At 39.2% G+C, this 27,627-nt stretch overlaps 1 protein-coding gene across 2 annotated transcripts in view; it reads right to left on the bottom strand.

The window, feature by feature from the left end:
* The window catches only part of RB1CC1 (RB1 inducible coiled-coil 1), a 58,569-nt gene that overhangs the window by 6,624 nt on the left and 24,318 nt on the right, over nucleotides 1-27,627 (bottom strand). For both annotated transcript variants that reach the window (XM_084864815.1, XM_084864816.1), the window contains exons 9-20: nucleotides 25,586-25,770; nucleotides 25,264-25,450; nucleotides 25,101-25,182; nucleotides 24,778-24,839; nucleotides 22,215-22,318; nucleotides 21,431-21,557; nucleotides 19,442-21,342; nucleotides 6,639-6,804; nucleotides 5,049-5,157; nucleotides 4,708-4,948; nucleotides 2,894-2,948; nucleotides 884-931 (exon numbers count right to left, since the gene is read on the bottom strand). In XM_084864815.1, coding sequence (XP_084720941.1) covers nucleotides 884-931; nucleotides 2,894-2,948; nucleotides 4,708-4,948; nucleotides 5,049-5,157; nucleotides 6,639-6,804; nucleotides 19,442-21,342; nucleotides 21,431-21,557; nucleotides 22,215-22,318; nucleotides 24,778-24,839; nucleotides 25,101-25,182; nucleotides 25,264-25,450; nucleotides 25,586-25,770 — 3,267 coding nt within the window. The remainder of the gene's footprint in view (nucleotides 1-883; nucleotides 932-2,893; nucleotides 2,949-4,707; nucleotides 4,949-5,048; nucleotides 5,158-6,638; nucleotides 6,805-19,441; nucleotides 21,343-21,430; nucleotides 21,558-22,214; nucleotides 22,319-24,777; nucleotides 24,840-25,100; nucleotides 25,183-25,263; nucleotides 25,451-25,585; nucleotides 25,771-27,627) is intronic.

Raw genomic sequence — 27,627 nt, 5'->3', positions numbered from 1 at the left:
AATCCGCAGGCCGACGCTCTATCCACTGAGCCAAACCAGTCTCGGCGTCTATCCCAGTTTTTAAGAGTCAAAGTTTATATGGTTCATAATAACATAATTCTTTTCCTTCAACAATTACTTTCAGTGGACAAATTTACCTACATTTTTACTTTTTATTATTTTCTGAATCCAATTTGGCTGGATTAAAAACAATATAGAATTACATCTCTTTTTTTTAAAATATATTTTATTTCTTTTTTTACAGAGAGGAAGGGAGAGGGATAGTTAGAAACATTGATAAGAGAGAAACATCAATCAGCTGTCTCCTGCACACTCCCCACTGGGTATGTGCCCACAACCAAGGTACATGCCTCCCTTTACTGGAATTAAACCTGGGACCCTTTAGTCCGCAGGCCGATGCTCTATCCACTGAACCAAACATGTCAGGGCTAGAATTACATCTTATTTATAATTACATACCTAATCTTAAAATTTTCACAGGGAAAGAGATTGACATGTATACTTCCCGAGCAGAGTGGGCCTAAACCCTGATTATACAAATCAACAAAAGATGAATAGATCTCTATTTATTAAGTTTAATTTTGATGCTCAGAATTTCTTCCATTTCCCACTGAACACTATTTTGAATAATGCAGGGTCTCAATTAGTGTTTAAAAACAAGAGAGAAAGAAAAAACTACAACAATAATGACTAGAAAAGCTTAAAACGGTATAGCAACTGATCATCAAAATCGTCCAAATGGTCCACATGCTGCTGGTAAAGATAAGTTTGATTATCCATTTTCAGAACACATGCAACTTTATTTAGATTTTTTTAAAAAGATTAAGTTTTTGATAAATTTTTTTAAATAAGGACTTGGATCAATTAAGAAGAAAAAACTTACCAGTCTTTGATTTAACCGCTTGTTTTCTTCTTCTTTTAATTGTAATGTCTGCAGGGGGAAATAAGAGAGACCTGTGGTTTGGTTTATCCTTGTACCTTCTCAAATCTAAACAGGATTGACAAAACTTTTTAAACTTCAGATTACTTTCAGTTCCCATACAAAAGTTAGTGGGAAATATTTATTTATAGATCTTTTCCCACTGTTTTAATTATTTACTGGATTAAAAAATAATGAGAACATTTTTAGTATATTTACCTAACCCAACGATTCTAAAAGTTTAATGTGCGTTAAAATCGTATCACTTGTGGAACTTTTAAGTATGCAGTAAATATCTGAGATCCATCCCCAAAGACTCTGCGAATATGTCTGAAGAGGTATTTGCTTATATCCCAGTTGATTCTGATATGTGATCATGCAACACTTCAATAGCAGCAAGAACAACAATAAATGCAGGTTAGAACCAAAGCTGAACAATTTTTACTAGGTTCTTATAAGCTTGTAAAGAGGGAAATTTTTTTTTTAACTGAAAATCTTAAAAACCAAAGGAATGAGAAGTGCTCTATAAAACAATTGGGAGAAAATGACTTATTGCCTATGTTCATTTCAATTAATCTCCATTAAAGAAAACAACTTTTCTTCATCATTCACATAATCTATTTTTGCCCAATCCAGGCATGTATTCAATGCTTTGTTTTTGAAATACTTATGTTTTAATGAATTTTGAGCTATTGAATAAAACTATTATTATACATAGTTATTTTATAAAGACCAATAACCTTTTTCTCTAATATAGACTTCATTTATTAGAAACATATAACAAATAGAGTCTTGAAATAATATTGCCAACTGTTAAGCCACTTCTCAAAATATTAATTACAAAAATAAACATTAAAAAAAGATCTGGCTGAAACCGGTTTGACTCAGTGGATAGAATGTCAGCCTGTGGACTAAAAGGTCCCAGGTTCGATTCTGGTAAAGGGCATATACCTTGGTTGCAGGCACATCCCCAGTGGGAGGTGTGCAGGAGGCAGCTGGTCAATGTTTTTCTCTCATCGATGTTTCTAGCTCTCTATCCTTCTCCCTTCCTCTCTGTAAAATATCAATAAAATATATTTTTAAAAAAATCAAAAAAAAAATCTGCCCCAGCCAGCATGGCTCAGTGGTTGGATATCAACCTATGAATGAGGAAGTCACATTTCGATTCCCAAGAGGGCACATAACTGAATTGGGGGCTCAACCCCAGTGTGGGGTATGTACGAGACAGCCAATCAATGATTCTCTCTCTTCATTGACTAGAGGCCCCGTGCACGAAATTCGTGCACAGGGTTTGGGGGTGTCCCTCAGCCCAGCCCACACCCTCTCCAATCTGGGACCCCTCGAGGGATGTCCAACTGCCCGTTTAGACCCGATCCCACAGGCAGTCAGACATCCCTCTCACAATCCAGGACTGCTGGCTCCCAACTGCTCGCCTGCCTGCCTTCCTGATTGCCTCTAACTGCTTCTGCCTGCCAGCCTGATCACCCCTAACCACTCCCATGCCAGCCTGATGGATGTCTAACTGCTCCCCTGCCAGCATGTTTTCCCCCAACTTCCCTCCTCTGCTGGCCTGGGGTCACCCCTAACTGCCCTCCCCTGCAGGGTTGATCACCTCCAACTGCCCTCCTTTGCAGGCCTGGTCCCTCTCAACTGCCCTCCCCTGCTGGCCTGGTACCTCCCAACTATCCTCCCCTACTGGCTGTCTTATGTCCACATAGGGGCAGGATCTTTGACCACGTGGGGGCAGCCATCTTGTCTGTTGGAGTGATGGTCAATCTGCATATTACTCTTATTAGATAGGTTTATTAGATAGGATGTTTCTGTCTTTCTCTCCCTTCCTTTTTTAAATCAATTATATATTTTATAAAAAGACCTAATTTATAAACAGGGCATGTTTTCAGCATAAAACATATTTAACTGCATCCACATAATGAACATATCAAATATTGCAATTGAAGAAAATAATTTACTTACTCGTTCTAACAGCATTATCCTCTGTTTTTCTTCAGATAGCATATGGATGTTTTCTCTAAGAGACAATGAATTATTTTAGTTTAAGTCTAAAAATTCTGGACTTCACACTCTTCAAAAGAACTTTAGAAATCTAACTATTACTACAAAGCACTTTAAAATTTAAGGGTCTGAACTAAATTGTAGAAATCATCCTGTTTAAGCTACGGTACATTTCAGTGGTGTACATTCTTTGTAGCAAACCTCCTGAAATTAAGACCTGTAGACCTTTTGAAAATATAAGCAAAGCATTGGTTTATGCCTTTTCCTGGGATAATGTCTTTTATTTTATTATTTATTTCTTATTAATCCTCACCCGAAGATATTTTCCCATTGATATTTTAGAAAGAGTGGAAGGGAGGGGGAGAGACAGAGACAGAGAGACATTGAAGTGAGATAGACACGTTGATTGGTAGCACGCCCCCAACCAGGGCCCAGGTGCAGGCCAGCAACCACGGTACCTGCCCCTGACTGGAATCAAACCCGGGACCTTTCAGTCCACAGGCCGATGCTCTACCTACTGAGCCAATATTTTTAGGAACCTCCACACTGTCTTTCCATAGTGGCTGCACCTATCTGTAATCCCACCAACAAGGTCTGAGGGTTCTCTTTTCTCCACATCCTTGCCAGCACTTGTTCCATTAGTGTGAGCCATTCTGACAGATGTGAGCTGACTTAACAACCAAAAAATAAACAATCCAAACAAAAAATGGGCAGAGGACCTGAATGGACATATCTCCAAAGATGACATACACATGGCCAATAGGCTTTTATTATATAGAATACATAGTTAATTTTTGTAATCGTGTTTCTATTGCTTTATTTTTTTACTTTTTGCTGAGGAAGAAGTGTCCTACCCCAAATATGTCTATAAAATGTGCTCTTTTACTCCCTCGCTTGTTTGGCTCAGTGGATAGTCAGCCTTGGACTGAAGGGCACTGGGTCCAATTCCGGCCCCAGGGCACGTCCTTGGCTGCAGGCTCCTCCCCTGCCCTGGACCTGGTCAATGCTTATGCAGGAGGCAACCAATAGATGTGTTTCTCTCACATCGATATTTCTCTCTATCTTTCCCTCTCTCTTCCACTCTCTCTAAAAATCAATGGAAAAGTATCCTCAGGTGAAGGTAAAAATAATAATAAAAAGTTTTCATTTTAGCCCTGCTGGTGTGGCTCAGTGGCTGAGTGTTGACCTATGAACCAAGAAGATAATAGTTCGATTCCCTGTCAGGGCACATGCCTGGGTTGTGGGCTCGATCCCCAGTGTGGGGCATGTGGGAGACAGCCAATCAATGGTTCTCTCTCATCATTGATGTTTCTATCTCTGTCTCCCCCATTCCTCCTCTCTGAAAATCAAATAAAAATATCTATTTTCTAAAAGTTCCATTTCAGTTTTAATCATTTAATTCAGTTATATTTTAAAGCACCTACAAATTAACAATTGTTTGTTGTGAATGGTATCCTCTCAATGCCTTTTCCTCCTAGGTTATGGGTCTCAAAGTTCAAACACTCCTGTAAGTAAGAACAGCTTAATACTACTATAGCGACTCTTATCCTGGCAGTCTATGAAAATACGCCAGAGTGATTCATAAGACACATAATCAGTCACATTAAAATATCTGTCATGTTTTAGCTTAGAGAATTAAAATGGCACAACTTTTAGACATATGAGCTATCAACCAGTGGTGCTAAATATTGTATATTTCCTTCCACCAGAACTTTTAGTTCACACAAGTGGCCTAAGAGCCTAATACCTGAGGCAGCTGACAAGGGTGTACTTACTGTACGGACATCATGCTTGTCTCCATCGCCGAGTCCACTCTCCCTTCATCTTGTGTCTCGATGGCTGACTTCTCCGTCTCCCCTGGGAGTTCAGGGGCACAAGCTCCATAGAGTTCTGGGGCTGTCGCTACAAACGGTGAAGGTACAAAACCGCTGCCCCGCAGCTTACTGACTTCTTCCTCAAGCTTCTTCTTTTCTTCCAGCAAGCGCGCTCGGTCTTCAGAGAGGGACTCGATCAAATCTAAGGGACACCCCAGGTTGAATTAAGCATTACAGAATACTCTTAGATGATTTCTAATTTTAAAACAGAATTAAAAATCGTATTACAAAACTTTACTAACCTTTATCTCGCTCTTGCTGCTGCATTGTACTTTTCAACTTGTCACTGAGATCATTAATTATGTTTTCTTTCCTCATTTTCTCTCTTGTTAAAACAGTGTTAAAGTTGGTCTGGAAGACAAAATGATTAGGTACATAAATTGTCGCTCTAACCAGTTTGGCTCAGGGATAGAGTGTTGGCCTATGGACTGAAGGGTCCCAGGTTTGATTCCAGTCAAGGGCATGTACCTTGCTTGTGGGCACATCCCCAGTAGGGGGTGTGCAGGAGGCAGCTGATCAATGTTTCTCTCTCATTGATATTCCTAACTTTCTATCCCTTTTCCTTCCTCTCTGTAAAAAAAACAAAAAAAACAAACAAAAACAAAAAACAAAAAACAAAAAAACTAAAAAATATATATTTTTAAAAATTGTCTGCATGCACATAGATGCTAGGGCTAAAAAACTAGCCTTGAAAATAGTTTTGCATGTTACATTTGTATGTGGGGGGGAAAGTACAACATACAAATGTTTTTGTTTTTTTTTTAATGAAAATGTTATACTGTAGTAAATGCAATGTTATTTTTCTCTGGTTCCATATTAAGATAATATTGTTCACATATTTATTGTCAGAGGAAAAGCAAAATTTGGAGAAAAGAAAATGATCAACAAATTAGCAAGTGCTATTTTACCTACTCTCTTAGTAATCTTCCTGCCTCTGAAAGCTTCCGGTCTTTATCTAAACCTTGGTTAGCACAACAACATTTCAAGAGAGATTTTATCGCACCTCCATCTCTTGTCTGTGTATTTCTATGGCCACTGCTTTATGACCAGGCTTAATGGTCTGGCCCCCGCTCATCTGGCAAGCTTTACCACTCACTACTGATCAATATTAATAACTGAATCATGTTCAATAACAATCAACTGTAATCTACCAACAGCCTAACATGAATAGGAATTATCAAAAGAAAAAGAAAAAAAAACATTTGGGATGATGCAATTTAGAAAAATAAAATTTTAAAGATTATCATCTAAGTTTAGTATAAACACTTTCATTTGCAAAAGAACTTATTTGAGTTTTGAAGAGATTAAGAAATGAACTTAAAATCACATAGGTAGTTAAGAAACTAGAAGTAGCCCTAGCTGGTTTGGCTCAATGGATAGAGTGTTGGCCTTCGGACTGAAGGGCCCCACTTTCGAGTCCAGTCAAGCCAGCACATGCCTGGGTTGCTGGCTTGATCCCCAGTAGGGCAGCCGATCAGTGATTCTCTCTCATCATTGATGTTTCTATCTCTTCCTCCCTCTCCCTCACTCTTCCTCTCTGAAATCAATAAATATATATATATATTTTTAAATAACATTTAAATAAAAAAATAAACTAGAAATATAATTCACGTTTCCTAATTTACAATCTAAGACTTTTTCATTTTGAAGCATCTGTCCTTGTGCCATGACGACTTATAAAAAGAAAATGCTTTTCATCATGAAGAAGGTATCAATGTAGGAAAATCACTTCTAAGAGACCCTAAAACATTAACTGCACACAGAAATTATATTTTGTAATTTATGTTGCCCTTCTTTAACCTAAAATAATGAAATGGGGCAGGAGAGCATACCTGCTGTTCAGCAATCAAAGATGTTCGAACATTTTGCATTTCTTCATTCTTTCTTTTCTCTTGTTCTTCAAGTTGTTCTAAAAACTTAGCTTTCTCTTCCTGAAGCTTTTCCTGAAGTTCAGCAACCAGGCTTGAAGACTCTTCTCTGGTAGATTCGATGGCAGAACTTGAAAATTAAATATAGTATTATTTTTTTTCAAATTTGCAGATATAATCCCAAATATACCAAATACTATAACTAGCTGAAATCAGAAAGGTTTTATATCTTCAAATCTAACAGTGGTTACTATCATTATTCGCAAATAACATGACATTGTACACAGAAAACCCTAAAAACTCCACCAAAAAACTCTAGATTTAATAAAGGAATTCAGCAATGTAGCAGGATACAAAATTTACTCATAGAAATCTATGGCATTTTTGAGTATCAATAAAGTACTCTGAAAGAGAAACTAAAAACAAAAACAATTCCATTTACTATTGCAACAAAAAAATTAAGATACTTAGGAGGTAAAAGATGTACTCAGAAAACTATAAGAAGTTGAAAAAAGAGATGGAGGAAGTTATAAACAAGTGGAAGAAAATAGCGTGTTCGTGAATTGGTAGAATCAACATCATAAAAGTGTCCATACTTCCTAGAGCAATCTATAGATTCAATGCAATCTCTATTAAAACATCAACAGCATACTCCACAGACCTAGAACAAATACTACTCCAAAAATTTATATGGAACCAAAAAAGACCCCAAAGAGACACAGCAATCTTAAGAAAGAAGAATGAAGTTGGAGGAATCACAATACCAAGTTATACTACAAAACATCCCGGTACTGTCACAGAACAGCATACAGATCAATGGAAAAGAACAGAGAACCCAGAAATGGACCCACGCCATTATGCTCAATATCTGACAAAGGAGGCAAGAGCATACAATGGAGAAAAAAGTCTCTTCAATAAATGGTGCTGGGAAAATTGGGCAGATGCATGCAAAAAAATGAAACTAGACCACCAACTTACACCAGACACAAAAATAAACTCAAAATGGATAAGAGATTTAAATATAAGATGGGAAACCATAATAATCCTAGAAGAAACCATAGGCAGCAAAATCTCAGGCATCTCTCGTAGCAATATCTTTACCGGCACATCTTCTAGGGCAAAGGAAAAAAAGGATAAAATAAACAAATGGGACTACATCAAAACAAAAGCTTCTGTACAGCAAAAGAAACCATCAACAAAATGAAAAGGAATCCCACTAAATGGGAGAACATATTTGACAAGATACATCTGATAAGGGGGTAATTTCCAAAATATATAAGGAATTCATACTTTAAAAAAGACAAATAACCCAATTTAAAAATGGGCAAAGGACCTAAATAGATACTTCTAAGTGACATACAGGCAGCCAAGGTATATACAAAAAAATGTTCAAGTCATTGATCATCAGAGAGATAAAAATTAAAATGACAATGAGGTATCATCTCACACCTATCCGAATAGCTACCATCAACAAATCAACAATGGGTGTTGGCAAGGATGTGCAGAAAAGGGAACCCTACTACCCTGCTGGTGGGAATGCAGACTGGTGCAGCCACTGTGGAGAACAGTACTGTTTCCTCAAAAAACTGAAAATGGAACTCCCGTTTCACCCAGTGATCCCACTTCTAGGAATATATTCTAAGAAACCAGAAACACTAATCAGAAAGAATAGATGCACCCTTATGTTCTTAGCAGCACAATTTATAATAGCTAACATCTGGAAACTACCCAAGTGCCCATTAGCAGATGTGTGGATAAAGAAGCTCAGCCGAGACCGGTATGGCTCAATGGATACAGCGTCGGCCTGCGGACTGAAGGATCCCAGGTTCGATTCCCGTCAGGGGCATGTACCTTGGTTGCGGGCACATCCCCAGTAGGGGGTGTGCAAGAGGCAGTTGATCCATGATTCTCTCTCATCGATGTTTCTAACTCTCTATCCCTCTCTATAAAAAAAAATCAATAAAATATATAGATTTTTAAAAAGCTCATATTTCTAAATGATACTTTGTTTTTCTCAGTAAAGGAACACACGTGTGTGTACACACACAAGAAAATTGCATACTCCCACCTTTGCATAGAACAAAGGCAGCGCCAGCAGCCAGGGGAAGGCAGGCCCATTCTCTCATGAATCTTCATGTGTCGGGCCTCTAGTTAACTGTATTTGATTTGGTCTAACAAATAATTGTTTGCCATGTGTTTTGAAACTTTTTTTTGAGATTAAAATTTAAAATTTTTAATGTTCCATGCTCTCCCAGATCTGTATCAACTATTCCTTAGAAGTATGACTATGCAGAGTACAGATGTAGATTTTCAGATATATGGAAACTATACACATATAGTTTACATTCATTTTCTTTACACACAGGCATGTAAGAAAGCCCCATTTCTAAAGACTTGAAAATAAGATAGCCCCTTTCCCAAAAAGTATCTAAATAATGTATACAATTGATTTAATTTTACTGGTTATATAGGAAAGTTATTTTAATTTTGTATTTCTTTAACCTCAAGTAGACTGAACGGCTATTCACATATAGACTATTCATATTCCATTTTCTGTCTATTCATATCCTTTGCTCATTTATCTAATGCACTGTGTGCCCTTTTTAAAACTGACGTGTGTCCCTGGGCAGTGTGGCTCACCAATGAGAGCGTCAGTAATGGCACTGAAGGGCTGTGGGCTCCATCACCAGCCAAGGGCACATATCTCTGTTGCACGTTCGATCCTCTGCCCTGGTTGGGCATGTGAGGGAGGCAACCAATCAGTGTCTCTCTCTTCACTCTCCCCCCACACCTCACCCCTCCTTCCATCCTAAGTATCAATGGTAAAAATACTGAGTGAGGATTAGCCAACAAAATATTTGACTTATGAAAGTGTTCTTTCCTCTGCATGAAAAAGAAACTGAGAACTACTTTATGTAGAATCCTCATCCCAATAAGTTCTGGGAGGTTCAAGTTTGTCAACAAAAGACACCCACAAATCTGGAGTGCTAAAGAGGGTCTATGTTTCTCCAGAGATGGCTGTGCTCTGACATGTGGGCAACTTAAGATTCACAAGGGGTTTCTAAGCAAATTACCTGTATTGGTGTCTCAGTAGACAACTAGTAGAAGTCTCCTAAAAATTGTAGGTTTCCTGCGCAAGCTGATTTGGCTCAATGGATGGAGTGTCAGCCTGTGGACTGAAGGGTCCCAGGTTCAATTCCAGTCAAGGACACATTCCCAGGTTGTGGGCTCAATCCTCAGTGGGGGGCATGCAGAAGGCAGCCGAACAATGATTCTCTCATCATTGATGTTTATCTCTCTCTCCCTCTCCCTTCCTCTCTGAAGTCAATAGATACATATTTCCTAATTAGCCAACACTTTGGTGCTTCAGATAACTTTGAACCTATAGACCTCCAGGATATTGACTCCCTTATACCACCCACCTCTCCCGAAGTTCTTTAAGTTCTAATTCTAATATTAACTCCTTTAATCATATGTAATAAAAGGCTAATATGCAAATAGACTGAACGGCCGAACACCCGGAATCGAACTGGTCGCTATAACGTGCACTGACAGGGGGCATGCGCGGAGTGGCGGACGTAGTGGGACGGTGGAGCATGTGAGTGGTGGCACCAGACCACGGCAGGGCGCCCGCCACTGTCATTGGGGCGAGCCTCTGGTGGTTACTGAAAATTCTTTGCTCCAGCGTGCCGCAGTCTCACCTGCTGCCGGCACTGGAGCCACTGCTCGCACCAGCTGCTGACAACCAGTGCCGGTCCCAATTGCTCGACACCGTCAGCGGGTGCTACTGGCCCTGATCACCCCTGAAGGCTTCTCCACCCCCCCTGCTCCTGAGGGGCGATAGGGGTAGCAGCTGCCACTTGCACCCACCAACCATGCTGGCCCCACTCGCACCTGCTGCTGCCACCAGTCCCAATCACTCTGCACCATCAGCACGTCGGAGCAGCAGCAGCGGGAGCAGGGCTGCTGGCAAAGAGGAGTCTGCGGCCACAGCAGGATGGGGTGAGACCCACCCTGTGCCCACCATTGCCACATGGCCCACAGCTCCTCTCAAGGTACAGGAATTTATGCACTGGGCCCCTAGTCTTGAAATATTTAAGAGAGGTTCTGGCCATGGCCAGTATGGCTGGCTGTTGGTTGGAGCATCGTCCTAAATGCCAAAAGTCATGGATTCAATTCCTAGTCAGGGAATATACCCAGATTGTGGTTCAATCCCTGGTCAGGTGCTGAAGGCAGGCAACCAATTAATGCTTCTCTCACATGAATGTCTGTCTGTCTGTTTCTCTCTCCCCCCTCCTTTCCTCGCTCTAAAAGCAATTAAAAAAGCAACAAAAACATATCTTCAGGTGAGGATTTAAAATATAAAATAGGTTTTATTTCTAAGCTCAATCCAGAGATAGATACAAATGTAACTGTAGGGAAAAATAAACTCTAAAGATGGGAATCTGGAATTCTCTGATGTTTCGATCTGAAGGCAGTAATGACCTTACCACCAGTGCAAAAATGGAACTTTGGCAGACCAGGGCATTCAAAGCAGAACCACTAACAACTGTAGTTGTCTGGGACCAAATAGCTAAAGCCTAGGTTTTGGAGATCTCCCAGTAGTCCCTCCAAACCCCACTAAGCCTCCCTTATCAGCAGTAGCCCTTCTCCCTGATTTGAGTCTTGAGGCCCGGAGTATGAAATTCATGCACTGGAGGGAAGGGTCCTCCTCAGCCCAGCCTGCACCCTCTGGGATCCCTTGGGGGATGTCCAACTGCAGGCTTAGACCCTATCCCCCTGTGGGACTAGGCCTAAACCAGCAGTTGGACTTCCCTCTCACAATCTAGAACCGCTGGCTCCTAACTGATCATTTGCCTGCCTGCCAGATTGCCCCTAACCACTCTGCCTGCCTGGTCGCCCCTAACCACCTCTGCCTCAGCTCCCGCCACTGCAACTTCATCCAGAATGATGTCTGGAAGGTTATTCAACTTTCCGGTCTAATTAACATATTACGCTTTTATTATTATAGATTTGTGTCATCTTACCTAAGGTCCCCTTCTCAACAAGCTGATCATTCTCAACCTCTCCACCTTTTCCTTACTCCCAGACCCATTGCTACAGTCATATCCCATGTTTCAAGAGAAGTTAAAGGAGGAACTGCACTTCCAAGAGGTTTCATTTATTTAGAAACATTGGAAATAGATCCAAGGGGAGTTAGACAAACAAAATGTTTAAACAAGCCAAAATCATTTGTATAAATGTAATGAACAGAGATTCTGGATTAAATGTTACCTTTTAACATTTCGCAAGGTTGGCTGCGTGAAACCTGGACCCAATGGCCAATATTAAACAAATATAAGAGGCCAAGGAGATATACGCTAGGCCCATGTTTGGTAAACCGTGGCTCTCGAGCCACATGTGGCTCTCTGGCCCCTTGAGTGTGGCTCTTCCACAAAATACCACAGCCTGGCGAGTCTGTTTTGAAGTGGCACTAGAAGAAGTTAAAAAATTTGGCTCTCAAAAGAAATTTCAATTGTCGTACTGTTGATATTTGGCTCTGTTGACCAACTGTTTGCCGACCAGTGCACTAGACCACAGGCCAGGTCTAACCTGCTATTACCTGTTTGGGTGAGTCAAGTTTTGTTGGAACATAGTGAAACCCCTTTATATTGTCTCACTCCCGTTTGGCTATAACAGTAAAGCTGAGTAGCTTATATAGAGACCATCTGGCCCACAGAGCCTAAGACATTTACAAACTTTTTTTACAGAAAGTTTGCCAATCATTCTCCAGTGTAGACAAGTCTATCCCAATGATTCGCAAAGTGTGACTGACCCACAGAACAATCGGGGGGTAACTAGAACATATACAGAGGATCAGTAAGGTCAAAACTATTTTCATAATAATACTAAGATGATATTTGTCTTTTACACCTTGTTGACATTTGCACAAGTGATAAAACTGCTGACACCTTCACATAAATTGAAGACAGTAACACCAAACTGAACTTTTAATCATTATATCCTTTACTTCAAGACACTCAAAATGAAAAAGACAGCAGGTTTATTTTGAAACATACTGATGTACTAGAATTATATTATTGAATCCGGGCAATTAAGTATACAACTTTTTTAATATTCTATGTGGCAAAATGACAAGCATATGTAAAAAACTTCTGCCACTTACAAAGTATGTCTGTATCATGGAAACATGCCTATGTAATTGTTTTGGCTGTATGCATAACTGGCTGCTTTTTTCATCGAATACATCTAAAAAATTACAATCTTTGGTTATTCAGACTTGGGTTTTTGGCAGATAATTTTGAGAAAATATCAAATTGAGCCTATTATTTTAATGAACAACTGACAAACTTGTTACCAACGAAAAAAGTGTGACTCTTTAAAAAGGAAGTTTGTATCTGCCACTATGCACTTTAGAGCTTACCAGTACCTAAGATTCCTCTTATAAAATCCTTAAGATTATTAACAAATGTGATTTCTGTTAATAAAATGTATTCACATCTGCAGATCTGCACTACAATGACCCAGTGTTTTCCAAATGATCACTTTATTAGGCTACAAAATCCCACATGAGTAAAATATCCAAAGTGATAGTTCAATGAATATTAGCATCAAGATTACCTTAAAAATCCATTGACATGGAGTCATGTTCCACAATGAAACTAATGCTTAAGAAATTATCAGTTGTTGCATTCTGATTTAGTATCAAGGAAAAATATCCACAATTATCAGAAAGGCTATTTAAATATCCCTCTTTCCAATTTTATATAAGTGAAAGGCTGGATTTTCCATATAATTTATTATTTCCATTTCTAATACAGAAAATATTGATAACCCATTTAAGCAAAATCACTTTGCAGTCCTTAATAATTTTTGAATATGTAAAAGTGTACTGAGACCAAAGAAAGAACCACTTATTCTTGGTTTCTACCTATTTAAAGGGCAACATACACAAAGTGTGCACACACACAGGAAAATATGATAAAGTCTACATGTGACCAGCAAATCCTAAGATATTCACTATATGTCCCTTTAAAGAACAAATTTCCTGGCCCTTAGTCTACAGGAAGGCACACAGAGTGATGGTACAGGTGTACTGGGAATTATTACACACCTGGGAGAGGCCGGAGAACACTCCCCTCAGCACAGCTGAGAGAGAAACGCCTCGAAAGGCTCTCTGCAGGGCAGGGATGGCAGAGGGAGAAAAAAACACCAGAATTCTATGAATTTCAATGGAATACCAGGATCCTGGAGTGGCAGAGGCCAATTACTGGCCCTTAACCAGAGACATGATGTGGTGCCATTACAGACAGCACAGAGCAGTACTCGGGTTTGACCCAGAAGTCTTGGAAGTGGCTGTCTCTAAGGTGTGCAGAGAGCCAACTTAAATCAAAAGGCTCACTATTCCGCACTCAATTCCACTATCTGAGTTGGTCCCCAACTACAATGCCAAATTTTTATACTGTTGTCTTTTTTCTAGCCCTCACCAAAAGCACTTGAGACAATTTTCCAGATGAGTGTGTATTCAGGGAAGGTACTTAACCAATTCTGGGGGACTACTGAGCACTGGCTCCGAGGGGATTCTAGTGTCACCGAGACCTATCCGATTACTGGTGACAGAGAAGTCTGGGCCTGGTGGACCCCGCATCAGAGGTAAGAGCTATCTCTTTGTATCCGGAATCTGCAATAGAAGCAGCTGATGGGGAATCCCTGTTGGTCTCCTAAGCCATAGAATGAGGACCAAGTAAAATCTCCAAAACTGTCTCTCACTTCAAACCATATAAGGGAGATTTCCATCACAGTTTTATCTGACTTAAGCATATGTCCTGAATAAAACGTGTAAAAGCATGCAACAGATGATCATAAATTTAATCAGGTAGTGACTCCAGTAAATCTGCTGTTTCACATATGATCTCTTTCCTGGAGCAAATCAACAAGGCCTAGTGGCCTGGCATGTAGCTACTGATTTGGTGATTTCTTTCCCATCTACACCTATTAGTATAATTCAGGGGTTGACAAACTTTTTTTTTTTTTTTTTTTTTTGGGGGGGGGGGGCGGGGGCAGTAATTGTCAGCCAGGTGATCTCTGTCACAACTTCTCAACTCTGCCCAAAGCAGCCACAGGCAGAGGGAAGGACAAGATCTCCGTGTTCCCATGTGGCTGCACTGACCAAAAACCAGCAGCGGGTTGCACTCCACAGGCATGATTTGTTCACCGCTGGTGTAGACCACCATTGCTGCTTTGCTCTCCGTCACAAGTAGACCACAAGCAGCAGTTTGACTTTACCCACAGTGACAGCAATATACTTTCAGTCTTATCTCTGGGTTATACCAACTCTCCAGTCCTCTGTTAAAATCTAGTAGTTGGTTTTCTTGCTAGTCCTCAAGAAACCACATTATACATTTATGGCAATATGCTTCTTAAGCCTACTAAAAAGTAACTATGTGAGCTAACCAGGGGAAGACACGTTTATTGCCAGAGTGAGCAATAAAGACCATGAAAAGTGAGGAGCTGGTCAGCACAGAAAAATTTTTCCTAAGTATCCCAGGGTCTGGGCATGAGGTGTTCCCTCCACGGTGAACAAGCAAGATGCCATTAAGTGAGCATCTCTGAATTTTGGGTGCAATATATAATACATTTGGGTATGCTGCTGTGACTCACCCATGAAATAACTTTTAAGGCGGCCTGTTCTGTGTAAGGTCCACAGCAAGAGACACTCTTGCAATAGGTCCAAACTATCACGCAAGCTGCTCTACCCCTTGCGCCATCTTTACCACAGATACATGTCTGCAGCAGGAATAGATACTGAATGAAACTGTTAGCAAGTCCTATAAGACAGTCAGTTGAGACCCTTAGGATTTTTGGAGCTGGTAACTATTTTCCTCTGGTAAATGGCTTGCTACTGGGTCTATACAGAAACTGAGAAATTTTACATGGTCTCCTAAGTTACCATGTTACCTGAGTTGTCCATCATAAAATAGATGTGGCATATATAGGCTGGAGCTTAAACAAATCCTGATGGCACAAATAAGGTCCAAGAGGTGCGGGTTCCCAAGATTCTTACTCCTGCTACATTGCTGCTTTGCTCTCATCACAAGTATGGCATTCAATATGGGTTGGAGAGGAAACCGACCAACCTGGTTTCCTCATAATTCTGCACAATATGCTGACACGATTCAAAAGCACAGCTCAAGTACTAGAGCCCACTGAGAAGTGATCCTGAAGAACAGCAGTGAAGGGAAATCTTCCCAGCAGCAGTGTGTTTGGAGTTGCCTCAGAGAAATGGCCAGGGCTACAACAGGGATGCATGGATGCTAGCCAAAGACTTGCCTGGACAGCGAGGGACTTGGAAGAAACTAGACTAGATCTGGTGACAATATTTGCAGAAGAGAAATACAGATGAACCTCCTGAAAATGGGCACAAAGGATAAGGATCTGTAAGTCCTCTGAGTATATAATGTCCCACTTTGAGGAACATCCTAATAATCAGATGGTCAAGATGAACATTCTGTGAATATCAGTCTTTAGCCACACCAGTCCTGTTCGAAATGCTGACATGCAGGAAGTGAGGTTATGTATTGGACTCAGCGATGGGGGCTGCCACGCACACTGAGCCCCCAATATTGCAGCACTTCCATGGGAGACGAGCCAGACACCTGGTGACATGTCAACTACCCTTGACCATTTCCATCGTGAGAAGGAATCTGTTCTCACAAAAACAGTCCATTATTCTCTATATAGATTTCTTTTGCATGCCCACAATGTTTCTGCGAGAAAAACCATTCCTGAACATACAAAATACCTTGGTCACTGCTATGGTGTTCCACTAGGACTGCTGCTGAAGAAGGGATTTTACTCTCCAGTGGAAGGTGTGCAGCCATGGACTCGGGACCCTGGGAGTCCTAATCTCACCACGTATGCCAATCCCTAAAGCAGCTGACCTGACACAACTGTGGACCAAACTACTGAAAACTCAGTTATAGCACTAAATAGGTGAAATTTTGCATGGCTAGATTAAAGAATGCATACATGCTCTGGACCAGACACCACTCTGGGAGACTAATTCTCCCATAGTTGGAATACATGAATTGGAGAACAAGGCATAGAAATTAAGAGTAACTATTCTATTGTCCCTAAATATATTCGCAAAAATTTTGCTTCTTATCCCTACAATTTGGGGCCACAGATTTTAGAGCAGATATAGTCCCCCTAACCTCCCAGAAAAAAAGAAAATCCTTTACCAAGAGATACAGCCAGGGTCCCAATAAACTGAAGCTTAAACTACAACTTGGCTAATTAGGGCTCCTCAGGTCACTGAACCAACAGGCAAAGGAGGCGGCTGTATCGATATAACTGAATTCAATTCTCTCTGGGAAAGTTTCTCCTATATGAGAGCAGAGAGGAATATTACTGGAAGTCAGGGGCTTTCCCAATGTGTCTCTTGGCACTGCTGTGACCAAAAACAGAGACAAATGAACCCCAGCCGGTTTGAGTCGGTGGTTAGAGCATCCACCCAAGGTCCAAAGGGTCACGAATCTAATTCCCAGCCAAAGCCACCTATCTCGGTTGCAGGACTGATCACTGGCCCCAGTCGGGGTGCAAAGAGGCGGCAACCAATCAATGTGTCTCTCTTACATCAATGCTGCTCTCCACCCCTACCCCCCACCATCTCCAATAAATAAATGGAAAAAATATCCTCAAGTGAAGATTACCAAAAAATAAATAAGTCAAATGAAAAACTATCAGCAACTATATTAGAGGATGGACCATTACTAACAGTCTCCTCAGATCAACAAGTAAAACCAGTTGAGGTAATGTCTAAGGTAAAGAGTGGGTGTGTTAATAGAAGCAAGATGTGAATACCTACTAGAGTTACAGGGTTAATTAGAGCAATAAAGACTATAGGACTTAAGATTGCATAAATCAATCAATCTTCATCTCTTTTCCTTCTCCCATTTCCCTAGTATGTATGTTGTGGTAACGATAGTTAACCCTATATTTCAGCATTCAAATTGCAGAATATAAAGAGAGATGTAGCTGTGTGAAAATGAATGGATATCTCTGAGATGGCTAGAATGGCCTAAATTTGACTCTCACCTTTTGAAGACAGGGTTCGGTAATCTGAGGAGATATGAGACATATAAGCTCAATCACGTTAGACAGAAACATAACATTCAAGTATCTTTATTTGGCAGTTCAATATGAGTAAAAGAGATTTGTGGTTACTGAGTTTAAACAAGGTATACAGTGCTAGACTGTCGTCATCTTGCCATTGCCCTCACCTCTTTTCTCATCTGCAATGTAAAGCAGATTCTCTACTTCCCAGAATCCCCTTTATAACTTCAAGTCTGCCCATGAAAAGAACAGGTACAAGTCTGGAGAGTAGAAAAGCAGCCCAGGCTAACTCTCCAGAGGTGGCTGTCTCCAGATGCAGTTTCACAGGAGCCTCCTGCCAAGGAAATGGGAACTACCCATTGTGTGCTGCAGATGGAGCCACAGCATTGGGGCTTGAAGAGATTCTTGAATGTTGCAGCAGCTTCCCAGTGAGCCATGGAAACCATGAGCTTTGGTGTGTGCTTAATGTCTCTTTTCCTCATATTTCACTCAGAATTCTCCTGGCCTTCAGTAGTGACTACCTTGGCCTTACTGCCCCAGTTCTATAAAACATTTCATGCAGGTTCTAACTCCTATATTGCACCCTCTAATTCCCACAGAATACAGAAGAGTTTCACTGTACACCAATATATATTACACAGCAGAAAGGCAATCACAAGTGACTGTGTAAAAGTGGTAAGGCGAGAAACAGAAATTCAAATATAATGTACATATAACTATATTCACCTGGAAGAAGAATTGATAGAACTAATTGATAATGTTCTAGAAACTTTTTATTAAGCCATAAAATCCCTCAATAAATTTGAAGGAACAGAAAACCTGGGGAACATTTTCTCTAATAAAAAGTGTTATTAGTAACAATAAAAGTAAAAAAAACACACTATATAAAATTTGGGATTTAAAAACATATCTTTTGAACCACCAAAAAAATAAATGAAGTTGTAACATCAAAAAAGTAACAACAATGAAACTTATATAGTCCAATCTAGAATTCAGCCTTTACTTAATACTGCTCAGAGAAAAACTGTTATCTTTTATACATACATACACAATTAAAAAAAAAAAAAAAAGTAATTTTCAATTGAAGAATTTAGAGGAAAAAATTTCAAAGAAACCAAAGAAATAAATTTATACCCTAACCAGTTTGGCTCAGTGGAGAGTTGGCCTGTGGACTAAAGAGTCCTGGGTTCAACTCTAGTCAAGGACACACGCCTTGGTGGCAGGCTTAAACCCTGGCCCTGGTCTCGGCGGGTACAGGAGGCAACCAATCCACATTTCTCTCTATCCTTCTTTCCCCCTCCCCTGCACTCTCTAGCTCTGAAAATCAATGGAAAAATATCCTCGAGTGAAGATTAACAATAAAAGAAATTTGTAAGAAAGGGAAAATAATCTCTTGAAAGTATTTTGAAATTTTCAAAAAAAAATTTTCTCTAGAAACCCAAAACTTTAATTCATTATTAAAATCTACTATAGATTTTCAAAATGTTTACAATAAACATTTAAAAAATAAAAGTTTTAATTTCATAAATATGTCCCAATTGCTCCATTAACTAAGTAAATGAATAAATCAAGGTACTATGCTTACCTACGTACAAAATTGACATTTGAATCATCAATATTTTTATTTTATAATCACAGACTAAAGTTCTTACCTTTCTCCTATTTGATTCTCAAGATGTTTAACTTTTTCTAATAACTCTTTCTCAACAGCTTCTCTCTCCAATTTAAATTCATTTAGAGCCATCTGAATAGCTTCTTCTTTTTCACTATTAAGCTTCTGAATTAACTCTTCTCGGTCTTGTTCCTGGCTCATTATGAATTTCTCTTTGTCTTTCTCAAGTTTCTGGATAACAGCTTCATACTTCTCCTCTTGTTGGGTGAGTTTTTCAGCTTTTTGTTTTTCAAGCGCACTCAATGCAGCGTCCAATTTACCCTGCAGTTCAACTATTTCTTCTTTCAGGTTTTTTTCTATTTCAAATGCTTGATGATGCAATGCTGTTACTTGGTTTAATTCAGCTTTAAGCATGTTAGATTCTTCTTCATGTCTACTAATCAGCTCTGAAATACATTGATCTTTTTCAATTGTCATTAAAGTTCTTAGCTCTGCCAAGCCCACCTGATAATTTTCATTATTTTCCTGAATCTTTTGGTTTAGTTTACTTATCTCTGTTCTCAAATTTTCCGTCTCTTGTTCAAGGAGCGATTTTAAGGTCTCATTCTGCTGGGCTTTGCTTTCTTCCAACAAAATTTTTATTTCATCTGTTTCCGCTTCCTTCAATGCAAGTTCAACCTCTAACTTACATCTCGTATCTGACAAATCAGAAACCTTGAGTTTCAACTCCTGTAGCTGTCGCTCTTTTTCCTGGATAATTGTGGCATGGGACTCTTTTATCTGATCAATTCTTTGTTGGTTTTCATTTTTTAATTTCTCCAAAGAATCTTTGTGGTCTGTCATAACTTTCTCGAATTCCTGTGTGTGCCTGACATGCAGGGTGTCCTCCAATTCCCTTAGATGACTTTGCTCTAAGCTCTGAAGTTCTGTCCTCAACAGTTGCATCTTCTCATCATTTTCAACATTGAGCTTTTTAAAGTCTTTTAATGCTTTCTCTCGTGACTCCTTCAGTTCTTTAATTTCACAATTCTGAGTGTGCATTACGTTTTCCATTTCTAACAGCTTCTGGTCCTTTTCATTCTGCAGGCAGATGATAGCTTCTTTTTCATGCTTAACCAAAGCAAATTCATTATCTTTATTTTGTAACACCTCCTCAAGGCATACTAAGTCTCCTTTTAGCTTTTTAATTTTACTTTCATTTTCTTCACCATCTTTGATTAGTGCATCAAGTTTGTCTTCATAATCACTTTTTAGAGACTGCAATTCTTTTTGATGTTTTTCATTTAGTGTTATTTCCACAGAGTATTTTACCTTTTCAATAATGTTCCTTATTTCTATTGCTATACACTTTAAAGAATTTGAGAAATCGCACTGTTCTCTTTGTACAAATGTTCTGAAGTGGCAAAGGTCTTCCTTGATGGTTTGTATAGTTAATTGTGAGTCTTGCGCAACAACCCTACATTTTTCCAACTGGACATTTAGAGACACGTGATCCCCTGAATCCTCTTTACCACATATATTGGTATCCTGCATACGTCTACTGTCTATTGCATTGATAACTGATGAGTAAAGTGATTCCACCATCATTTCTGGACTTTGTGGATCACTTATAGGATTAGGAGATGATAAATTTTCTTCTATTACAAACTCATTCACAGCAGACATAAAATCTGATTCAGGACTTTCTGCTAATGAATCCAAATCTAAAGAAACTTGGTGAACAGTCTGTTCTCTGTTTGGATGGGGAATAGTTTCAAAATCAAATGTATGTGCATCAATGCTATCTGGAGACAATTCTTCTAAGGGACATACTGCAGGACATAAGGGATCCTGAACAGTGAGTGGAGGAGGAGTTCTTGGTGAGGTAGTTGTTGTAATTCCTGTTGCACTTTCTACTCTTGGTGAGGAAGTTGACTGTGGGGATGTCTGACTCATAGATGCCTGGAAAAGAGAGAGACAGGCTTATACAACTGCAGCAGGATCAACATTTACACTAGTAAAGTGAACCATTTGAAACAACTTAATTTGCCTTTTGTTCACTCAGTAGATCTGTAATGGTCTGTGACATTTCATCCAAACTTTGTGCTGCTTTTACCAAATTATGTAGAGAAAGTACATGCTGGTGTAGAGGTTCAAAGTCACAAAGTAAGGGGACCCTGAAACAAAATGTAAACAAATTAGATTTCTGATTTCTTAATTAAAAGATGAATAAGTACAACCAAATATTTTAACCTATGTAAAAAATCACTACTTCAGCTCTCGCCGGTTTGTATCAGTGGGTAGAGAGAGAGCCTGTGGACTGAAGGGTCCCGGATTCTATTTCAGTCAAGGGCACATGCCCAGATTCCAGGCTTGATCCCCAGTAGGGGGCATGCAGGAGGTAGCCAATCAATGAGTCTCTCTCATCATTGATGTTTCTGTCTCTCTCTCCCTCTCCCTTCCTCTCTGAAATCAATAAAAATATTTTTAATTAATGAAAACACAAAACTACTGCCTTAACATCCTTTTTCAATCATTACCAGAAAAAGCTCAAGAAACCTAAGCCATCATCATTAAAATATTAGGAATCTCCCATAGTATGCAAAGCAGGAGTGACAACTAGAAAATAATTTACTACACATAAGACATTAATTTTCTGTTCACTTTAATATTCCCCAGAAATTTCCTAAAGCAGTCATAGGAGGGCCAGCCTATCATAAAACAGTTCTCTATTCTGGCATCTCCTAGGAGGGCTGGTGCTACTTTCCACAGCTCCAGAATGAGGAAAACAGAGTAAGGTGATATCTACAGTTAAAAATACTAAAGACATTTACCTGAGGAATGGCTGAACTTCTGAAGGACAAAATGACTGCAGAAACTGTAAATCTTTTAATGAAATATCTGGAAGCTCACAGTCAAACTTTCGAGGTTTCTGTGTCTGTACAAAATAACAATAATAATAATAATAATAATAATAATTCACCACAAAATATACAAATAATAAGTGGTCTCATTACAATCAAATTGAGTAAAACAATTAAACAAAAATGCTTCAAAAATTTACTCACATTTAATAGAAAAATAATAATAAATTAAATATGAAGAACTATTCAATGACATGATGTACTATTTTTCTAAGTCTTAAATAACTGGGATACAGTTGTTGGTTATCAACTGGTGTATTTGTCCCTGCCCTTTTGTTTTCAGCATCTTTTTATGGGAAATTCTAACATTTTCATCAACATTAAAGGAATCATTTGTTTCATTAGAACATATATTATTTCCTAATTTTTCCTTGACCTATAAAATGATCATGAAGCTCTATCTGGCCCTAACCCTATATCTACTCCAATCACCTGTTCACATACCTTGTTGTTTTAACTTAGTAGAAATCATTTTTTCCCATGTAACATTTTCTTCCTTGCCATTTTTTAGAATACAAACCCTTAGCCCTAGCCCCATGGTCAGCAAACTGCAGCTCGCAAGCACATGCGGCTCTTTGGCCCCTTGAATGTGGCTCTTCTACAAAATATCACAACCTGGCCAAGTCTATTTTGAAGAAGTGGCATTAATTTAAGTTTTAAAAATTTGGTTCTCAAAAGAAATTTCAATCGTTGTACTGTTGACATTTGGCTCTGTTGACTAATGAGTTTGCTGACCACTGCCCTCGTCCATTTGCCTCAAGGGATAAAGCATCGGCCTGCAGACTACAGTGTCCCGGGTTCGATTCCAGTCAGGGGCACACGCCCGGGTTACAGTCTCAATCCCTAGTAGAGAGCATGCAAGAGGCTGCCAATCAATGATTCTCTATCATCACTGATTTTTTTTTTCTTTCTCTCCCTTCCCCTCTGAAATAAATAAAAATATACTTTTTTAAATATAAATACAAAACCTTAATTTTAAAAAATTTCTGATAAGTGCTACCATATCTTTATAATATGGCCAAGAAATGACCTTTAAAAATAACTCAATTTGTTTGCATCATTACCTTAAGTAGATGTAGAAGTGTCAAGATGCTCTTCGTTAAACAAGTGTGGGAACTCTATTAAATCACTCATTCTTGATGTTCAAAAATGCATGCATTTAAAGCCCTAAGAAAGCCTGTGGCACAGAAAATGGCACAAGCAGAATGTCTGAAGGGTAGGGAACGAGTAGGGGAGGGGGCAGGGAACCTACAGCATTTCGTAAACTTCTTTGACCGTGAAGTCTGATTTAGAAATATACCAAACTTATATTTTATGGTTTTAATTAAAGCCACTTGAAGAGTTACCCTATTCTGATTTGTTGAAACATAAAATGAAAGAAAGGGGGTTGATAGGTAAGAGAATGAAGAGAGGAAGAAAATAGGTGAGAACAGGAGAAAAAGAAAAGGAAGAAAGAAGTAAAAAGAATTAAGAAAAAGGTAAAAAGGAGAAAGAGAAAGACAAAATACAATTAAGAGAATCTAGTCTTATCAATCTTAACAGTGTAGTAAGACATCCCCTTGAGTGATTAAGACTCTAAATAAAAAACTATAAATATATTTTAAACCTTTATAGCAACTGCTGTTTTTAAAGCCAAAAGCTGTTTTATGTTGAATATATTAAATATATACATACATACATGTGGCTAATATGCTAAGTGTCTGTCCGGGTAATGACAACACGAAGCAACATCTGGCTTCCTCTCCCTAGCAATGAGCATTATAGCCAGGTGGAAACATTTTACCCTGTAACCAAATGTCTGTGAAGTGTTTTCCTATGCCTCATCTCATTTAATACTCACAGAAGTCCTAAAGTAGGTAGATATGAGACTTGGAAGAAATTTTTTTTTTTTTTTATTAGCCAGAAAACGGAGTTTAGAAAGCTTAGAAAATTGATGCGAATGAAAAGAAATGGTGGACCTTCAAAATGACATTAGGTTTTCTCACTGTGCAGAATATAGTCAAACACTGCTGCAGTTAAATATTTTACCCTTTGTTCTCCCAGTGTGAACTACAATAATAATCTGCTTTGTGTTCATATTTACTGCTCTGTTGCAGACAATTACCTGAAAGAGAAGTTGGAGTGCTTCACTGGGCTGAAAAAAGTTTAGCTAAATTAGAAAGCAGGTATAATTAAGCGAGTTTATTCTATATTTATAAAAGGCTAAGTTGACTCGCCCATACAAGATACATATAAAGCTCTCGCTGGAGCCAATCGCATGCATGTTTCCAGCTGTCATTGTTAATAGTGAATTTGGTTGACACTTCTATTATAGAGAATGGGCAAAGAGCAAAATATTTCTTCTAATTAATTTCCTTTTGATGTGCATGAATTCGTTCACCGGGCCACTAACATTCTGATAAATACTTCTACTTCTGAAATAAAGGTTTGAATAAAGACAAAATTTGGTCATGGTTAGGAAATAAATACATACACAAAAGGACGGTGGCCAGGAATCCAATCCTCTAAATAGGCGATTTCTTAAAAAAGACTTCCCTGTATAAAGAAATTAATACAATTATAACTTTGAGATAAAAAACAAACAAAAACCCTCTGATTTGTTGGGAGGGGAAATTGATAATACTTCAAGTTTAAAATTAATAATGAATTCAACTCTATAGTCCTAAAATTTTTCTATAGATTTCAATAGTAATTAAAATCATATACATACTATGTAATGCTATGTTCATATTTATAGACTAAAAACAGCATTTTTTACTTAAAAAAATAAACAAGTTGTTAATGAAGAACACTTACTAAATAATTTCCCAAAGGATTCCCTTTTTGACTTTTCAGCTTCATATAATCGCTTTCCATCTTTGACTAAAGCACCAGCCCACTAAAAAGAGGAAAGCTTATGTTAGTATCACTCAACGATTCATTCAGACTTCACAATTAAAACAGAATTCAACTTGCATACCTCCCTGTAGTGTTTTATGAACATTTTTCTCCTTACAACTTCAACAACAGCTAAGCAGTACATCTGAGGAACTGTACTAAGAGCTTCAACAATTTTCACTCTTTCTAACAGCTCTATTACGAGGCGAAGTAAAGCTTGCAATTTCTCTCCATCTTGATCAGCATGAAGCATTACAAAGCAACACCACCTATAGGATGAAATTTACAAACTATCAAAATAATCTAATTTCAATATAGCGGCAAGAGAAAAACACTCCACCACTTGGGAGAAATCAAACAACATCAATTCTAAACATCCTAAATAAGATAACAAAATCACTTACTTTAATCTGACATGGAGATTAGTTGCTAGCTCTTGTTTGGCAGTGGTACACTTCTGTTTAATATCCAATAGTTTTCTATGATTTTGCAACATAATCATCAACTGGTTTGCATGACTCAGGCATAAATCGGGTAATACAGATGCATCCTTCAAGTTTTCTGCTCTCATCTGATTAGCTAAAAATCCCTTTGAAGAGAAAATATTTTAAAAGTATTAACTTGGTTACATGAGAGACATAAACATTCACTTAGTAGGAATATCTTTATGTTAAATAAGAACTGTCTTCCTTTCAAAGATTGTAAATTCTACTCTTTTAAATGTATAACATGTGGTCATAACAAAAGATTCAGTTTTTAAGAAATCTATATTCTAATCTATTCCATTGTCATGCTAGAAAAAGAAGTTAAGCCCAGGGAGATAAAGTCACTTATCCAGATACATTTAATAACTTAATTAGAACTCGAAAGTATGTTTCTAGACACCTACTAAACATGTTGGTAAGAGCATGATATTAAATGAAATATGGTCAGTGATTTAAAGCCATGAAAGAGTAGCTGATTTGCCGAAACCGGTTTGGCTCAATGGATAGAGCGTCGGCTTGGGGACTGAAAGGTCCCGGGTTCGATTCCAAAGGCATGTACCTTGGTTGCAGGCATATCCCCAGTAGGGGGTGTGCAAGAGGCAGCTGATCGATGACTCTCATTGATGTTTCTATCTCTCTCCCTTCCTCTCTGTACAAAATCAATAAAATATATTTTTTTAAAAAGCTGATTTAATCTTGAACAATATTTAATTGTATATTGCATACTTCCTGATACAGTATATAAAAAAAATTTAACTTTGCACTTTTTATTGAAAAGCCATTCCTCTCAGTATTTAACTATCTTTTGTTCCACTGATACATGTTTTGTGCTATCTTTAGAGCGATGACTAAGCTGTACAATTTTATAGTATACTAGAGGACGGGTGCACAAAATTCATGCACAGGGGTAAAGGAGGGGTGTCCCTCAGCCCAGCCTTCACCCTCTCCAATCTGGGACTCCTCGAGGGATGTCCAACTGCCCATTTAGGCCTGATCCCAGTGGGATCAGTTGGACATCCCTCTCACAATACAGGACAGCTGGCTCCCAACTGCTCGCCTGCCTGCCTTCCTGATTGCCCCTAACTGCTTCTGCCTGCCAGCCTGATCACCCCCTAAACACTCCCCTGCCAGCCTGATTGATGCCTAATTGCTCCCCTGCCAGCCTGTTTGCCCCTAACTTCCCTCCTCTGCTGCCCTCACCTACAGGGCTGACTGCCTCCAACTGCCCTCCCTTGCAGGCCTGGTCCCTCCCAACTGTCTTCCCTTGCTGGCCATCTTGTGTCCACATAGGGGCAGGATCTTTGACCACATGGGGGCAGCCATCTTGTGTGTTGGAGTGATGGTCAATTACTCTTATTAGATAGGATAGAGGCCTGGTGCACGGATGGGGGCCAGCTGGTTTGCCCTGAAGGGTGTCCGGATCAGGGTGGGGGTTCCCTTGGGGGGGGGGGGGGACTGCCTGATTGGGGGGGGGGGGGGGTTTGTGGTGGTTTGCAGGCCAGCCACACTGCCTGGCGACCCAAGTGGAGGCCCTGGTATCTGGAATTTATTTACCTTCTACAATTGAAACTTTGAAGCATGGAGCTATTCAAGCCTTCTGCTTGTTCCCTGGCTGCCGCCATTTGTTTGGATTTTGTTTACCTTCTATAATTGAAACTTTGTAGCCTTGAGTGAAAGCTTAGGCCGGCTAGGACAGGCAGAAAGCTTGGCTTCCTCTATTGCCTGGAAAACCCAAGCCTCCCTCCTGCTCTCTGTGGCTGTAGCCATCTTTCTTGGGGTTATTTGCATACTTGCTCTGATTGGCTGGTGGGCGTGACTGGTGGGTGTAGTGGAGTGATGGTTAATTTGAATATTACTCTTTTATTACCGTGTTTCCCCAAAAATAAGACCTAGCGCTTGGAAAAATAAAACATCCCCTGAAAATAAGATCTAGCTCATCTTTGGGAGCAAAAATTAATATA

This window comes from Pipistrellus hanaki (assembly GCF_964339955.1).
Source record: "Pipistrellus hanaki genome assembly, chromosome: 17".
NCBI lineage: Eukaryota > Metazoa > Chordata > Mammalia > Chiroptera > Vespertilionidae > Pipistrellus > Pipistrellus hanaki.
This window is presented reverse-complemented; position numbering and strand designations above follow the sequence as displayed.